The sequence below is a fragment of the Rhamphochromis sp. 'chilingali' genome, assembly GCF_963969265.1.
Source record: "Rhamphochromis sp. 'chilingali' genome assembly, chromosome: 3".
In the NCBI taxonomy this organism is placed as follows: Eukaryota; Metazoa; Chordata; class Actinopteri; order Cichliformes; family Cichlidae; genus Rhamphochromis; species Rhamphochromis sp. 'chilingali'.
This window is the reverse complement of record NC_137931.1, coordinates 2397502-2416185: the sequence shown is the minus strand read 5'-3', so window position 1 is coordinate 2416185 and position 18684 is coordinate 2397502. Positions and strand designations below refer to the sequence as shown.

Sequence of the window (18684 nt, the reverse complement as noted above, 5' to 3'; positions counted from 1 at the left end):
TGCACTGCAAACTGTAATACGGCCAATTAAGTTTTTCATTCTACCAAACTGTATAGATTAGTGCAAGTTGTAGTTGAGGGGTCTCGTTTGAATGCAGCTGACCTGGGTCTGGACCCCCCAATGATTCAACGAGGGAGGGCATCTATTTTTTCACATGAGGCCAAGCAGCTGGGCAGCTTTTTTCCCTTTACAAATGAAATCATGCTGCTCTGTCTTTACTCTGGTTATCTTTCTGATACACTGCTTATGCTGGATATCTATACTAAAAAGGACTGGTTAATGTGTTAGCAAATAAAGGATGCCATATATTTTAATGTAAAGGAAAAACGATCGACCTACAGAGGGCTGAATTGAAAGACACCCCAAAAATCGAGTGAACGAACGATGCAACAGGCTCGTCCATTGTGCCGATATTTCAGTGCAGCCGTTCAGAATGTGGAAGAGTAGTCTGTAAGCCCCCCGTGTGCCACTATAATCAGAGAACAGACGGTGTCCTGGGTGATCTCCTCCCAGATCTGGTCCAAGGCGTTACTGATTTTCCTGCACGAATGAAACCGAAACATAGTGTCCCAGAGCTGTTCCACTGGATTTAGGACAGGCGAGGGGCAGTCAGTGGTGTGGACCCTTTCATCCTACAGGAAGTACCTGCACACTACATGAGGCCAGGCGTTGTCACGCACTGGGAACGAACCCAGGACCACCTGCACCAGGATAGGATCTGATAATGGGTCCGAGGTTTTCGATCCGATGCCTAAGGGCAGTCACGGTGCTGTAGAGGTTCATTGTCCCTCCATGGATCGGCCTCCGCAGACCATCACTGATCCACCACAAACCCAAGCATGAACGATGTTACGGGCAGCGTGATGTTCTCTGCAGAACAGTCATTTTGACTCATGTGACTTGAAATTATTATTTTGGGGAAAAATGCTAAAGCAAAGCATTTTCTGTGCCCCTCCCCCACTGTGCTCATGCAGACATTTAGTCACAGAGGACAGTTTTTCCTGTCCTCACTGGATTGTGGGATTGCTGGAGCTTTCTCTCTTTCTGATGTAAGGTACCTTCACATACCTGTTGGCTCCACGTACATTCTGCACGTCCCACGAGCAGATGCTCAGTGATTTACACCTGAAACCTGCTGCCTTCTTTAGGTCCTAAATGTGTCACCTTCTCATCGACCTGGACCTGAAGAGTGATGACTTTTCACTGATGTAGTCACCAAACACGTCTCCTTTTCAAAGACGTGTCAATTTCATACAATAATGACTTTGTATTTAAGTTCTGCGAACAGTCCTTACAGCCCGGAGTCTTTGTGCTTTTAATGCCAAGTATGCTCAAGTTGTTTTCAGTTAGTCATGGTCTAACTAAGCTCACGATCAAGACTGAATCTGACTGAAGTACAAACTAAATCTACATCTCCATAAACTAATATTATATCCATGTAATACTCTCCAGTACTGGACTCTGGGCAAAGGCCATTAATATAGTCAGTTAGAACTTATTGCTTACATGTTAATTTAGTTTGCAGCTAACTGCTCCCACTAACCCACTGCTGAGGGACTAGAAGAAGTTAAATTAAACAATGACTCAATCAGGCAGCTGGTCAGTTGCATTTTAGTCAGTCGGGAGCTGTTGGCTTTCCTCTGGTGTGAGCCAAACGTTAAGCCAAGGCTAAGTATTTGATCTCTGCCAGGGTTCTGACACGTCTCACTGTTGCTTTAGGCTAACACAAACAAACCCTTCAGCCCAGCGCTTTCAGCCTGTTAGGCCCAGATCGGCACAGAAAACATCCAGCAGCTGATTAAAGCTGGTGGTAGGGTGCAGAAATAACATGGTTAAGCCTTTAGTGAGCTGATGGTTCCCAAGCCATGAGGTTATCTGTTAATTGTAACAACACCAGCCTTAGTCGTCAGTCTGTCACAGTCCGTCCGGAGAGGAGAGGAGGGGGAAGAATGGAATGTCAGTGTCAATGTTACAAATGTGTCTATTTAATCTATTAATGAAAGTTTCAAGAAATGACTTCTTCTACTCGTGTCCAGTCCCAGTTGATCAAAACGTTCATCACATGTCACACGTAACATGGTTACTATGCCAGAGGAGGGTCTTTCTTTGGGACGTTTGGCTTTTATTTCTCTGCAATGAGCTTGGGTGAAAGTCTTTAAGGCAGCACTATCCTTAGGAATATGTTGTTGTTCATTCTGAACATTTCTGTTAATACTTTTGTATGAAGTGGTCTGTACGTTGGAAACAGAAGGTCCTTGCAGTAAATGCTTAGCTTGGCATGGCTGAAGCTTTTCCCATGTGATATGCTGAAATCTGCTGGGCTCTGCCATTAATTCCCTGTAGCGTCTAACATTCATCTGCAAAGGACAAAATAATGACAACATATGGCAAACACTGGGGAAAAACAATGATATTTTATATTTTAAACCAGTTTCCCAGTAAAATGAGTTTTTCCCTGTCGAACTAAATGTTCTTGAGTACTCTGAAAACTCTCAGTGACATGAAAGGTTTAGCATTGTGTGTCCTTCTCATCTGCTAATTGTTCAACCATTTGGTTTGGGGACTGACTGTTCTGTTTCTTCCCCCTCTGCAGGTTAGCAGAAATGGAGAATCGTAATGGCTCTTATCTCACTGACAGTATCTCACCCAATGAGAGCATGTGAGAACCGCTTTTTGTCTGTGTCTTGTTCTGCCAAACCCTTCTCACTCACTTACTGCCTTGATGTCTGTGAACTGGCTCTGTCTTCTTTGTTTCCATTGGCTGGTTTTTGTATATGTCAGTGACTGTGCTGAGTTTCCTGGATCCAGGTGTTATTCTCGTGTGCATCATCACAGCCACACAAACGTAGCTGTAGTGCAGTTGGTGGGTTCGATGATCATGTTGTCCTGAGGGATATAATGTTTTTGTCTGTTATCATGATTCTTTCTCCTTCACAGTCCCGTCAGATTTCTTACCAAAAACAGCATCATCCCAACAACTTTCTAGACTTGAGTCTAAACAAATTTACTTATTTAAACAAAATAAACAGCAAGGCACAGAGAGAGGAGCAGACGGTCCGTCCACGTTGGCTGCCTTGCAGTCAAAATGAAGGCCTTGGCGTGCTTAATCATTACTCTTTTCCATTTCTGTTTACGTTTTATTAACTTACTGTTCTAGCAGTAAACTGTGCCCTACCTCCACAACCTCTACACAAGACATAAACATACCCACACTCTTAAATGTCCAAGTATGACAGGAGCATGTTTATGCATTAATACATCAGTAAAAGTTTGTATGTTTTCAAAGTCCTCACAGCAACGACAAAACTTGTAGTGGTTACTTTCTCTGCTCTGATTGGCAGGACTGAATATTCAAAAGTGGCTACATTTTAATGAGAAAGCTAAACGCAAAATCTTAAATGGTCAGTTGCCCCAATATGTGGTGACAGTAGCCACCTCAGGAAATATAGATCCAGCACATAGTGTTATAATATTCAGCCAAACAAGTCCTGAAAGAGGTCAATGGCACCAGGATGGCATCAGCTACAGCAGCGGTGCCTTTGTGTCACGGACAGTTTAATGTCAGAAGATATTTTCACGGCCTTTAAGGCGTGGCGCACGATCGCACCAAAATAAAACTATACGACCGAGACAGAAACTGGTATTTTGTAAATATAATAATAAACGTGAATTCACTGTGTAACTGTGTAACTTTATTAGCAGCGTCCTCTAGAAATGCACCAACAACACTGAGAGTAACATCCTCCTCTCTGCCCCTTAATGCTCTGTGGTCGCTATGGTAACATGTAAAAATGTCTTTCAAAATAAGATGCACAAACTACAACACGGGAAAAGACCCGGGGGAACCGAGTTAACGATTAAAACCCTGAAAACGATAAATTTCACACCCGAGCCTCGACTCTCACAGCCTGGTACCAAACGACTAGCAGACCGTGGCCCGGGGGTCGGGGACCGCTGGGCTACAGGTTCCTCTTTCTTCCAAATACAAACACACGTACAGTGAAATCAAAGAGGCAGGGTCATAATGAAGACTTATAAAGCACTTTTCTACTTGATCTGAGAACTCAAAGTGCTTTACACAACTTGTACATTCACACAAGCACTTTTTGCTGTGCTATTCAATTACACAACCACAGGGGCTCATGAGGCTATGTTTAAGTTTGGAGGTAGCAAAAGGGTGAGAAACAACAGATAAATGATGTTGTGTTGATTGTGGTTATTCTTTCTGAATAACTGATACTGCTATAACTATATTGACACAGAGGCACAGTATTAAACACCCTCACACCTGTTTAGCATAAAGCTTAGAATCAGATCACAGATCACCTGTAGCATTAAAGCTGGTGTGTGTGTGTGTGTGTGTGTGTGTGTGTGTGTGGGTGGGTGTGTGTGTGTGTGTGTGGGGTGGGGGGGGGAAACCAGCCATTTTTAAAGGTAACTAAGCAGAGGTGGGAAGTTACAAAGTACAAATATTTTGTTACTGTATTTGAATAGAATTTTCAGATTTCTGTACTTTTCTTGAGTATTTATTTTTCTGACAGCTTTTGGCTTTTACTCCCCACATTTGCATTTTTACTTTTGGTTCAGTGGCATCAGTTAGTGTTTATACTCGGGGGGTTAAAGAGGGGCGGAACGAATGCTGCACTCGAGCATAAAGGCAGTAAAGTCTGTTAAACCTTTAGATCATTTCTATTAGTTTAACAGACATCAGGAAATAAAGAGTTTGGCACAGAGTGTGTTGCTAGCTAGAAGTCCAGATTTCCAGGGAGAATAAAGAAAAGGATGTGAGATGATTTCACTTGGAGATGAAGATGTATGGAAGACAGGACAGGCAGAAGAAGAGAAGTTAGGTGGTTTTACCTGGTACCAGATTTAAAGCTAAGGACTACTCAGTATAGGATAACTTATTGTTCCTTTTGTGCGTCTTTACCTTACCTGTTGTAACAATAATGGAACAATAGTCTTGTTCTAGTAGTGTTCTTACCTTTGAAAGTGGGCTTTAACCACTTTCAAAAAAAAAGTTGCAGCCCTGTTAGTTCCTTGACAAACACCAACATTTAAAAGTAGTCCAGCACACATGGAAATTGAACTAAGGCTAAGTTCAAAAACGGCTTCGGGCTTCACATCCACATAAAGTGCAATATGGAGTTTGGTTGATGAGGTGTGGTCCATGAATAAAAAGTTTAAAGACAGCTGAGAGTCCACTTTACCCGAAGTGGATTTCACTTTCAAATCAGCAGTCATGTTGAAGGTGAAGCACATATCCCATAATATTCATGGTAGCAGTGCAGTGAGCGCCATAGCTAAAAACCTGACCTATTTAAATGCTCCTGAATCTTCAGGCCACAGAACTCATTGCTCAGAGCTGGCAGCGTGTGACCAGTCCAGTGTTCCTGACAGGAGATCGCTCTGGCCCTCTCTCTGTCTCCATGCGCTTCATGTTTCTTTCTTTTGTGGTGCTGTTGTGTTTAGCTGCTGCTCTTTCATTCAATTGCTTTTCTTTTTCCTTCATTTTCCGTGTGTGTGTGTGTCTGTGTGTACGTGCACTGGCATCTCTGTTGCTATGTGTGTGCATCATTGGTGGGTATGTTTGACGTGTGTGTGTCTGCAGCGATGACGAGCACATGTTGATCCAGCACTACTGCCAGTCTCTGAACCAAGGCTCTCCTCTCAGCCAGCCCCGCAGCCCCGCCCAGATCCTCATCTCCATGGAGACAGAGGAGAAGGGAGAGCTGGAGAGGGTCCTTAATGACCTGGAGCAGGAGAACAGGTCAGTGGATCCTGTTACTGTGCCTCACACTCCAGTCTACACAACTCAGCTTTGAATCTGAAAGCGGTCACATGACACATTTAACGGACTTTAGATTTGACCACAAGGGTTGACTAGAAAATCCAGATCTAGTCAGGGGACAAAACAACAAGTAACTGTCCCTGACGAGCATTAAGAACTGTTTCTTGGGTTTTTTCTTTTTGCTTTGCTCCAAAACTTAACCTTTGCTGCCTGAATCATCATCCTGTCTCTTTAACTTTATTTAAACTGAACTAACGCGCCATAAGTCATACGTAATGTAAATATGACCAATTATACAATGATGGCACAACTTTAAATCATTCATGAACACTAAGAAATGATTCAAGTCTTCTGTCGGTTGAAAGGACAGTCTGTAAAATGCGATGCCCACATCATACTCATTTATTCCTTTTCCACAGCAGACACAAGTGTGGCTTCATTTATAATAAGATTGTGATACATCTTATTTTTATTAAAATAAAAATAAGAAGTCTTGTTCTTTTGCTTCTGCCTTCACCTCGCTAGCTTTAACAAATCGTTCCCATAGCTTCATGGTATGGCTCATCAACTCATCCTCTGTACCTACTATAGCTCTGCACATCACCCTTGTTCTTGAAATTGCTTCCTTTTCCATTGCTCAGGCTTCGTCTTACTCTTCAGGATTGTGTTAAATAATCTGGTTGAAAGGTTCACTGCCCTCATTCGAATCCATCTGTTCCTGGCCCACTACCAGAGCTTGTAGTAGGAAGTGACCTCATTTCTGTTCATCTGTGCAGGAAACTGCAAGCAGAGTACGACCGTCTGAAGAAGACACACGACAGAAAGGGTCTTTCCCCACTGCCATCGCCCCCGGAGATGCTACCAGTGTCACCACAGTGCACACGTGATGCTGAGCTTATCGCTGAGGCTAAGTTGCTACGGCAACATAAAGGCCGTCTAGAGGCCCGGATGCAGATACTGGAGGACCACAACAAACAGCTGGAGTCCCAGCTTCACAGACTGAGACAGCTCCTGGAGCAGGTATGCACACACTCCAGTTCACGCATCCTGATTTTACTTTAACCACACTCCAAGTTCCACATTTCTGTGTTACCATTCTCTACCCAGTGGTGTTGGGTTCTGGGTCGGCCCAAGTTTACGTTCCAGTGGATAAAAAGGAAGTCAAGGAAATGGTCGGGTGTGTAGGACGAGTATGGAAATAATGCTCTGCATCTGGCTGTGATGCAGGGTTGCCTTCACAATGTCAGAGTCCTTCTCACAGAGTCCAACATTGATGCTGAGACTGTCGAACTCGGCAGTCAGTCACCACCGCATTATGTGCCATAAAGGCAAAGAAAATGCTGCTGCCATTTTTGAGTTGTTCCTCCAGCGTAGGGCTGGGCCATATTATACCGTTCACGGTAATACCGGTATAATGTTAGGCAACGATAGGAAAATGAAATATCGCGATAGAATGGGAGTAAAACGCGCATGCGCAGTGCCTTTGTTTTCATACGCACATGGCCGATTGTTGAGTGAAACAGATGAACCAGAATTGGTTTGTAAAAATGGTGCAACTTCAGTGATGTGGAACTGGTTTGGTGTTTGTCCGTCAGATACACAACAAAGCACATTTTTTTGCAGAACATGCAAGCGGCCGTCGTTATTGTCGTATTTGTCGGACTAAGATGCCCTTAAATCTGGGAGTAATCTGGGTCCTAAACTCCGTATGCTTCAGGTCAAACGAACACTGCAGCATCACTTAGAGTTAAAAACTGTCTAAATTCTTTCATCTTTAATAAAACGATCAGCATTGCTGCTTTACCAGGTGTAACTATGAAGTTTAACTTCCAGGCATCCATGAAAACAAAATGTATTACATTTAACGGAGTTAGAAGCTAGCAGGAAGCTAGCGGAAGTTAGCTCGCTAGTTTCGCTAGTTACCTAAGCATGATATAGCATGTTCTGACTGAGAGATTTCTGAAAAAAATCAAACGTACAGCTCTGCTATCACTTCCAACATAAATGAAGACAGAAAACTAAACAGCAGTGACGTTTGTAGGGTTACTGAAGTTGGGCTAGCTGGTATACAATGATGTGCTACGTGATCGCTAGCGACACAGCTATGTTAGCATAACATAAACAGTGAAGCTGGAGGACGAACACTAACACTTTTCCACTTATAAAAGTTAACGTGAAGGTTCTTCATGGTTAGAGACAAATGCAATCGCATGGCAGGATGCTGTAAACGGACCAAACTTCAGTCAGGAGAACAACTGAGATAATCCATCCACAATACGAGGTTAGTCATTAATATACTGCAGCAACATGGGAATAGAGCAGCTGCCAGAGAATTCAACATTAATGAATCAATGGTACAGAAGTGGAGGAAGCAAGAAGAATGAGTTTAATAAAGTTTGATTTATCTGACTGCTTTGTTTCGCTTAATGTGCCTTATAATCCCGTGCACCTTATGGTCCGAAAAATACGTACTGCACACTGCAGTTTAATGTTGCAAAGCACCTCTTTTTAACTTCAGTGGATATTATACATGGTTATGCTCAGGATATGTCAGCCCATTTCTACTGGAAATGCCTTTTGGTTAAACTTTCAGCAAGGAATTTGCATTTGCACTGTTAAATTTTTATAAAGCTTTAATGTACATAAAAACCAGCTTCTTGTTTAAGTGAAAATAAATGGAAGGTTGTCTTTTTGCGCTAGTAATGTTGTGGAGTTGTATTTTGTCTCGCATCAATTATATCGTCAGTTATATCATTATCGCAAATTTTCAAATATATATCGTGATAAATATTTTTGGCCATATCGCCCTGCTCTACTCCAGCGTATGCCTGAATATCCTCTGGACAAAGCTGACAGCAGAGGGAACACAGTTCTACTCCTGGCCTATGTGAAGGCAAACGCAAGCCTGTGCTGTTGTGAGGGGCGGGGCTCACCTGGGAGTAATCAGGGTATCATATTTCAGCCACCAGGTTGCATCCAAGCAGTTGCCTTCTAGTTATGCTTTGCAAAGAGAGCCCATAAAAACATCGCTGCCGCCACTGTGGGCGTCTACTGTGCCACAAGTGCTCATCAAGTTTGATCTGAACAAGCCGGTGAGAGTGTGCGACATCTGCGTGTGTCAGAACGCTGTGGTATGGATGTCTTTCGACCTCTGGCAATTATTCAAGCACGCCAGGCGAAGGGACATCAGTAGCAGGACATGTTAGCAAGAGAATCGCAGACATTTACAGACCATTATCTCTATACTGTTCCAGTTTCTGAAAACTATTAATCTTTGTGTTTGTGTTTTTTGGAATGGTGTCTGTCATCCAAACGGTTCAGTTTCGGTCTGACCAGACTGTGTTCTCGCAGTATTTCACAGGCTTGTCTAAATGTTGTTTAGCAAACATGGACTCCTGCATTTTAGACATTCATCCAGCTGATGGCTTTCTGGGGGCAAATGAATAAAATAAATTAAAATCAATCATTCTGAGACCCAAACTCTTTACCTGAGGGGATACTGTACAGTTTTTGACTTTGGATCTCTTATCTTGTATATCGTATTGTCTACTTGCTGTTTATTGAGGTTTTCTTGCTAATAGTTTGACTGATTTATGGCCTGATTCATAAACTTTTTGTTTTGTGAATACCATCGTTTTACCATTTCCTGTGAGTATAGTGTATTTATGTTTTGTAATCAGGGTTTGGTTCTTTCCTTCCTTGCGCTGCGTTTTAAGCTCTATTAATCTTGATTGTTCTGCCTTCCTTTTATATGCGTTTTTTTTTTTTTGTTTGGGTTCTCACCAGTTTGAACAATGCTTGAAAGAGGAGCATGATCAGATAAATCAATAGAACCACTGGATATTCTGTGGCGCTCTCCTTTTAGCACAAAGAAATAGGGTTAGGGGTTAGGGATAGGGTTGCCAAGTCCAAGAAGACCATTAAAAGGATCGATCCTTTCAGTAAATTTAAAGTTTCCAGCACGGTGGCACGGTGGTTAGCACTGTTGCCTCACAGCAAGAAGGTCCTGAGTTCAGTTCCACCATCAGGCCGTGGTCTTTCTGTGTGGAGTTTGCATGTTCTCCCCGTGTTTGCGTGGGTTCCCTCCGGGTACTCCAGCTTCCTCCCACCGTCCAAAGACATGCAGCTTGTGGGGATAGGTTAATTGAGTAATCCAAATTGTCCATGGAGGAATGAATGTGAGCATGAATGGTTGTCTGTCCCTGTGTGTTGGCCCTGCGACAGACTGGCGACCAGTCCAGGGTGTACCCCGCCTCTGGCCCTATGACCGCTGGGATAGGCTCCAGCACCCCCCGCGACCCTGAAAAGGAGAAGCGGAAGCGAATGGATGGATGAAAATTTATTGTTGTTTTGAATTTTCAAATCCATATAAATTGGACTATGTTCAGAGACATCTAATGTCCTAATTCTTCATGAGCTTGTATCTCTATACTGCATAATATCCTTATTAAACATAAAAAGTCTTAAGTAGGATGAGTGAGATGTTGAGACAAAAGGACAATCTCTAACTTTTGGATGTCTGCTAATTTTTTCCATACAGTGAGCTCCTGTTTTTTAATTCAATTCTGAAAGCGCTTTCTGTCTCACATTCACACAGTATCTTGCCCAAGGATATTTGGCATATCTCTATATTTCCAAGTGGAAATGCAAATCTTCTTGATTCCATACTCTAACACGGCAAAAATGAGCAGCGAAAAAGCCAAAAAACACAAACCCAATCTGCAGGTTCACAGTTTGGGGAGCGGATAATCCTTCTGGCATCTCTGCTGGAATATTTTAACTGAACATCTTATGCCTGATCTTTTCATCTCGCAGTAGATGAAGGGAAAAAACTTTTTTCTTCTTCACCTAACTTTTATATCTGGTCTTTCTACCCTCCCTCTGTTTCTGGGCGTCACATCTTCTGAGAGGCATCTGGCCACACCCACTGAGACATCCAATCACGTTGTTGCGCTGAATTGCAAAGACACGAAGTTGAACGCAATAGATGTTAACCCATCTGTTCCCTTCTGGTCAGCTGACTTAGTCTCCAGCTTTCCTTTGAAGTTCAGTAAACTCTGGTGTGGTTTCTTCTTTTCTCTGCTTCTGAAGCTCACTCTTCTCCTTGGTCCACTCTTCTTCCACTCTGTTTTTATTTCTTCTTTACTTGCTTGGATCTAATCACCATTTTCTTGATGGAAACCCTCAGCAGGTGAAGGTGTTTCTGAATATTTCTTATTGTTTGTATTTGGAAAAACTAAGGCCCACACATGTATGCTAGCCTATTGTTAGTCCTTGTTAGGTAGTATTCCCTAAGATGTTTAGGAATACTACCTAACAAGGTAAAAGACAGTTAAACTTTACTGGATTTGATCAAGTGAGTTTAGACTATTCTTCAATATCTACTGATGATAAAATGCTCTTAAGCTGGGCGTCAATTCCAAGTAGCACAAGATACTGATGGTCTCTGATTTTCATCAGTGAGCAAAGAGCTGAGAATAAGCAGGGTGCACGCGTCTCTGCTCTGTCGTATTACTGCCAGTTTCTTGTTTTGTTTGTGTTGTACTCGACATATTGGGGTTTTTTTAATCTTTATCTCTTTATAGAAAAAAACCTACGTTACCTCAACTTGCACGTTATTTTATACTGTAAATGTATCTGTATTTATGACTGACTCTAAGCTCTGCACAACAGTGTACAAACAGCAAATAAAAGATGCTGTCCTTATGTCATGTGTGCCTCAGACGGATTCCAAGGTAAACGGCACAGCTCTGTCCTCGCCATCCACCTCCTCTCAGCGTTCCGACTCCTCTCTCCCTCTGCTGCGTGTGGCTGCCAGCCAAACTACTGATACAATGGGTAAAAACACCCACACATCCATTTATATTCTTTAATTTGCATCCACCCTTTGTGACGCATAGACGATATAAATAGATTTCTAGTACCTGTAGATGTACCTTGGACATCGGTTTACATGAGACAACACACACGCTAAAGACTTGCATGTGTGTTTCATGCTGTGTGTGTGCGTACGTGTGTTCGGGTCAGTACTCGTCCAACTATCCTTAAACGCTTTGTTTCTTTTCTGTTTCAGGTGATGATGAGCTGTCCAGCCCATCCCAAGATGCAGCTGGGCTGGAGGAAGTGATGGAACAGCTCAACAACTCTTTCCCTCAAAGTCAGGGTATGAAATAATTCACCTCTTCTGCAGCAAGATGCCTCCTTTTACTGAAACTAAACTGAGCATCTCATTTATATGAATAACTATGCTGTGGTTGATGTAGTGCTCAGGTTATGGGTTTCAAACACTCTTCTGCTTTGTTGAAGAGTTCCTTTCAATTACATACTTATATCAAACTTTATCATAGCTGTAATTCATCATTTCGGTGTCACCTTCAAGCGTCTTTCTTCCTCTCTGTTACCAACACAAGATGATTTTACCTTCTTTCTTGTCTTTTCTTTCTTTCCTCCTTTTTACATGAGCTAGAAGGGAGAAAGGCACACCCATGAGAGGTTAGTGGCTTACCTTCCTCTTTCCTTCCCCACTCTACTGTTGCACGCTTCTGTTACTGCTGTATCAGTACCATGTTTGCAACACTTTTTGCCCTAAAAAATTATGGTTTAAATATCATCTGGAACAGAGCCGAGCTCTTAATAGAAGTCTAACAGCTGAAGAAATTATTCGGAAATTTGGGCATATTATGGCAGAGTGGAGATGACATGGTGCAGTGATGCTGTGGGAAAATGTAAATATCTATCCTCTTTTGCTTTCATTTCCTTCCCCCCTTTTCTGTCGCACCACAGCAGTGCTGGACTGGTAATCTGGCATACTGGGCCACTGGCCCTACAAGCACTGACAATGAAAATGAACTAATGAGTACAACCAGCCCTTTCTCTACCTTCGCTGTGCACTCACGCGCCTTGTAGAACAGAGAAAAAGAAAACTGCAGCAAAATGTCGAATTAACCAACATCTTAGCTGTCAGGGCTGCTGATGCACCGCCAACAGGAAGCTACTGTTGCTTAGGCTCTGGGGTTCAACTTCTGACCAGTATGTAGTCAGGGTCTGTATTTTCTGCACTATAAGGCGCACTTAAAATCCTTTCATTTTCTCAAAAATCAGCAGTGCTCCTTATGTATGAATTCTGGTTGTGCTTACTGACCTGGAACCGATTTTATGTGCACGGCACTCAGAAATCTGTCAAAATGTTTTAGTACGACTTTGCTAAGCTACGAAGCCGCACCGCTGGATGGATTGTTGGAGCATTACGGCTACCGTAGTCAAGAGCCTCACGGAGGAATCTGGGTCCTAAACTCCGTCTGTTTCATGTCCCAAAGCCAAACGAACACTCGGCATCACTGAGAGTTACAAAACTGTCTAAATTCTTTCATCTTTAATAAAATGATCAGCGTTGCTGCGTTACCAGGTGTAACAATTAAGTTGTACATGCAGGCATCCATGAAAACAGAGTTTATTAAATTTAACGGAGTTACCAGTTAGCAGGAAGTTAGCTCGCTAGTTTCCACCTAAACATGATATAGCATGTTCTGACTGAGAGATTTCTGAACAATTAAAACGTACAGCTCTGCTATCACTTCCAACATAAATGAAGACAGGAAACTAAACAGCAGTGACGTTTGTAGGGTTACTGAAGTTGGGCTAGCTGCTATATAATGATGTGCTACGTGATCGTAGCGACACAGCTATGTTAGCATAGCATAAACACAGCGAAGCTGGAGGATGAACGCTAACTTTTTTCCACTCGATAAAAGTTAACGTGAAGGTTCCCGATGGTTAGAGACAAATGCAATCGCATGGCAGGATGCTGTAAACGGACCAAACGTCAGTCAGGAAAATAACTGAGATAATCCATCCACAATAGAAGGTTAGTCATTAATATACTGCAACAACAGGGGAATAGAGCAGCTGCCAGAGAATTTAACATTAATGAATCAATGGTACAGAAGTGGAGGAAGCAAGAAGAATGAGTTTAATAAAGTTTGATTTATCTGACTGTTTTGTTTCGCTAATGCGCCTGATAATCCGGTGAGCCTTATTTATGTGAACAGACCCGTTCATCGACAGTGCGCCTTATGGTCCGAAAAATACCGTGTCAGGTGTGACAGAACCAGGACACACTGGCTACTGGAACAAGAAGGCACAGTAGACAAGGAATGTCTTCTGTCTTTCTCCCCTCACCCCAACCGGTTGCGGCAGATGGCCCCGCCCCTCCCTGAGCCTGTTCCTGCTGGAGGGAGTTTTTCCTTCTCTCTGTCACCAGAGTGCTTAAGGGGGTCATATGATTGTTGGGTCCATATGTATTGTTGTAGGGTCTACCTTACAATATAAAGCGCCTTGAGGCGACTGTTGTTGTGAATTGGCGCTGTACATAAAATGTAATTGAACTGAATGAGAATATGGGGCTTTTTGAATGCTACTAACAAGTAATTCCAGCGACAGAGATACATGAAGAGGATATGGGATCTATGGAGTCTTGGAAATCCAACATTTACACTTCTGGTGAAACAACTAGTAGCTTTGTTCCAACATCTGGAAGAAGTAACTACTATCACAACTAGAGATCGACGAGGTACAAAACAAATGCTACAGCAAGGTGGAGCCAGGACATTAGGTCATTGGTGAGATGTCATTATCCCCACCCTCCATGATTGGGTACCAAGCACCACAACTGATGTGTTAATAGCACTGAGTGTGAGCTGTGACTGTTAATCATAAGCATAGAAAAAAAAAGTGCTTTTTTGAATGAGACATGAGCATAAAACCCTCTTAAGTTCTGCACGAGAGTAGAAAATGTACTAATCATGGCAGCACAGGAACACGTGCCAAGTGCAAGTGGCTGTCCCAGTGCGTGTCCCAGTCCAGCCTGCACCATGGCGCCTGTTTTCACGATAGGCAGTGGAATTAGTGCTCCAATGTAAAGTCGGTGCTATGTGTTTACGTAATGGCTGCATATACAAGATGACACTGTGACTGTTACTGCTTTGTTGCAGCCTTTTAGCAGCTTCAGTTTGTTAATTGATTTGTTTAAGAACTGAAACTTGTGGGTTTAGAATCTGATTGAGTTTCCAGTGTGGTGGCCTCAGTGCCTCTGTGGAGGTCATGGGAGCTTTAAAAATGTGCTGTATCGCTTATCAGTTAGTTTGTTTTCAAACATGCACCTGTTCAGATGTGTTTTTCAGACACATGCCTCTCCATTTTCAGATGAGATCATTAAAGTTGGTGCATTGAGCTGTATATTTAGTACACTTAATAAACGGGTTCAAAAATTTGTACGATTTAATTCATCCTTTTTTTTCGACCTCTCGTAACCTCATAAATTCAGGAGCTAGCAACATAAATGTTCCACATTTTGTCAGGTTACAGCCTTGTTCCAAAATGGATTAAATTCATTTTTCATCTCAAAATTCACACACAATAGCCCATAATGACAAGGTGAAAACTGTAAGTGTTGAAGCACCACTTCAAGCAATTACAGGCTTTTTAAGTATGATGGGCTCAGGCTCCAACTGTTTGAATGGGGAGCATTAGTACACAGACATTTTCAGATCTCTTCAGAGTTTGGAGCCAGAGCCCAGACTTGAACCAAAGTCTGGGCTCTGGCTGGGTTAGTGACTCAAAAACGTTCACAGAGTGGTCCTGAAGCCACTGTTGTCATCTTGAACTGGGGCAAAGGTTCATTTTCCAACAGGAAAAGGTCCAGACCGCACTGGTGCAAGTTATCATCAAGGACCCAACTAGTTTCCTGAGCGCATTTTTGAGTGTCATAGGAAAAGCTGTGAATATTTTTGTACGTGTTATTTACATGCAAGAATTTCAAACTTTTTTCACTTTGTCATAATATTATATTATATTATATATTATATTATTTGTGTGCAGAATTTTGAGGTGAAAAATTGATTGAACAAGGTCATGCCAGGAAACAACGCAGAAACGTATTTCTGCCAGCTCCCGTTTAGTCACACGACTCTGCTTCTATCCCTTCTTTGCTGAATTATACAGAGTTTAGTGTTTACATTGTGATATTGGCTGTAACTTTGATATGCTGCAGGTCTTAACAGAGCTTTAAATGTTTTCAACATTTTGAGCCCTCATTATTTCATAAATATGTGAAAAGTTCACAAAAAAATGAAAATCATAGCACAAAGAAAACGTTTTTCATGTGCAGATATGCTAAAATTCTTGTGCAAGCGGGGTTTAGGTGAAATCTTCCATAAGTGTGTTCTTCCTCCCCTCAGGTCCCAGCATTGGCAGTTTGTTTCACATGGCTGACGATCTGGGCCGTGCCATGGAGTCACTGGTCAGTGTGATGACGGACGAACGGAGCACCAAACAGCACGAGGCCCTGCACTTCTGATCCTGCCTTTAATCTTCAGCCCCAACTCCCCCCTCTCCTCCATCCCTCCCTACTTTCCTACCTATCGCATGCTTTTCTAGTCAAAACAACTGGATTGGAAACAGTTTACAAAGAGAATATATATATAACATTTATTTTTGTGAAAGATTAAAGTTCCAGCAAGGTCTCATCAAAAAAGTACATGTAGATTTCAGTAGTTTCTTAAAATGTCCTAAAGTTGTTTTATTATGAAGAGAGGCTGTTTTGGGGTTTTGTTTTTGTTTTTTAACTTCTATGCAATTGTACAAAACAACAATGGGGCTCTGGGCTGGGGTCGAGATACGAAGAAGCATGGTCATATATTTGCCATCTCTTTGTAACTGGGGGAACGACATATTTGTATCAAAATGAATGACTGAAATAATAAGGGTGCTTTGTAAGAGAAAACATGTCTTTGTAAAACATACACTGTCAAAGTAATGCAGACCTATTGGATCTTTAAAGTAGAGTGTCTGCAAGACTGTATGGACACGTGTTTGGTCGTGTATGTGGTGGTGCCTAAATTTCATATTGCAATCCTTTTTCCAAAAGGTTGAGAAGCAATGGAAGAGGTCAATAAAAGGAAAAATCAATTTGCAAGTCATTTAATCATTTAGCATGATAGCAGTTAAATAAACACTTAATACATTATAGCAGCTGCTATAAAGTGTGTATTTGTCTTAAACATGGCTTCTGAAGCCAGCCTTTGCTTTAGAGCCACAACATTTCTTATGGTTTAATCTGCTGCAAAGCCTAAAAAAAGAAAAGCTAAGATTTAAGAAAACTGCTCCCTTATCTCATTTTCAATTTTTCAAATATTATGCCATACGCTGTAGATGAAAGTAGAAGACTCTTTCCTCGTCAGCTGCAATCATTCCTTCATTTAAAAATAAAAGAAAGAAAGAAAGAATGAACAAATTTGTACTTAATCAAGCAGAATGACTGTCATTTGACAAAGTTTTGCAGAATCACGTTGCCAAGCAGCTCCTGCAGGCTGCTCCCTGCCACAGCAGGTCGCTCTGTATGTTTGGAGGGCACTGAGTGTGAAACTCTTCCAAATCAAAGGTATCTGTTTGGAATCCAACTAGCACATCAACAAAGCTGCGAGATAAGATAAGATAGAACTTTATTAATCCCTCGGGTGGGTTCCTCTGGGAAATTCGATTTCCAAAAAAGCACAGCACCGACAGAAGTTACAGAGTTATACACACACACATATATATAAATACAGAGACAATATAAATAAAATATACGAAGGGGATAAATAGAATAAATAGGAATAAAAATAAAAATACAAGTGAATTGCACATTTCAAGTATTGAGTCTATTGCACTGTTGACTATTTACAAAAAGTATTGCACAAGGTATTGTACAGTGAGGTGAAGAGGCACTACAGCTTAGTTGTTCCCCCCTCCTTTGTCCTCCTGTTTCCCCTCCCTCTCCCCTCCAGAGAGGAGTTAAACAGTCTGATGGCGTGTGGGACAAAGGAGTTTTTAAGTCTGTTAGTTCTTGTCTTGGGGAGAAGCAACCTGTCACTGAACAGACTCTTCTGATTGTTTATGGCCGTGTGCAGAGGATGCCCAGCATTGTTCATAATGTCCAGCAGTTTCTTTAGTGTCCTTTTCTCTGCCACTGTCACCAGAGTGTCCAGCTTCATGCCGACCACAGAGCTAGCCCTCCTGATCAGTTTCTCCAGCCTGCATGAGTCCTTCTTTGCTGTGCTGCTCCCCCAGCACACCACAGCATAGAAAAGTACTCCAGCAACCACCGACTGGTAAAACATCCTCAGGAGCTTCCTGCAGATGTTGAAAGACCTCAGCCTCCTGAGGAAGTACAGTCGGCTTTGGGCTTTTTTATACAGGTGCTCTGTGTTGCATGACCAGTCCAGTTTATTGTCCACCCACAGCCCGAGGTACTTGTACTTGTTGACCACCTCCACCTCCTCCCCCTCTATCTGAACCGGCAGTGGACCTTCTCTGGACCTCCCGAAGTCCACAACCAGTTCCTTAGTCTTTGAGGTGTTGAGTTGCAGGTGGTTTGTGTGACTCCATGCGACAAAGTTCCTCACCAGACTTCTGTACTCCTCTTCCTCATCGTCCCAGATACACCCCATGATGGCTGTGTCGTCTGCAAACTTCTGAATGTGGCATAATTCAGAGTTGTAGCAGAAGTCAGAGGTGTACAGGGTGAAGAGAAGAGGGGACAGCACAGTTCCCTGTGGTGCTCCTGTGCTGCTGACCACAGTGTCAGACGTGATGTCCTTCAGCCTGACGTACTGTGGTCTGTCGGTGAGGATTAGTGACTTCCATCCACTATGGTGCATAACAGTGAACGAACTTTTAAAAGTATCTTTGACTTATGTCAAAGATAAAAGCCTAAAGAAGAAAATAAATTCTTAGTTTCAACATTTATTAAATCAAACACACATTTTAAATGATTTGCAAGTAATTGAATTCTCATTTTATTGACATTTTAGCCATTGGCCAAGCTTTTGGGGAAACACGATTGTGCTTCTTTTTCT

General features: G+C 42.3%; 1 protein-coding gene across 5 annotated transcripts in view; it reads left to right on the top strand.

Moving 5' to 3' along the window:
* dmd (dystrophin) overlaps positions 1-16642 on the top strand; it is a 308778-nt gene extending 292136 nt beyond the window's left edge. For 3 of the 5 annotated variants that reach the window (XM_080877233.1, XM_080877230.1, XM_080877234.1), the window contains 6 exons: positions 2594-2659; positions 5612-5770; positions 6568-6811; positions 11515-11629; positions 11865-11954; positions 16027-16642. In XM_080877233.1, the coding sequence (XP_080733359.1) occupies positions 2594-2659; positions 5612-5770; positions 6568-6811; positions 11515-11629; positions 11865-11954; positions 16027-16145 (793 nt within the window). In that variant the 3' untranslated portion in view covers positions 16146-16642. Of the gene's footprint in view, positions 1-2593; positions 2660-5611; positions 5771-6567; positions 6812-11514; positions 11630-11864; positions 11955-12257; positions 12284-16026 lie in introns of all 5 variants that reach the window. The other 2 variants (XM_080877232.1, XM_080877231.1) reach the window with 2 other exon arrangements.
* Positions 16643-18684: the final 2042 nt, after the last annotated feature.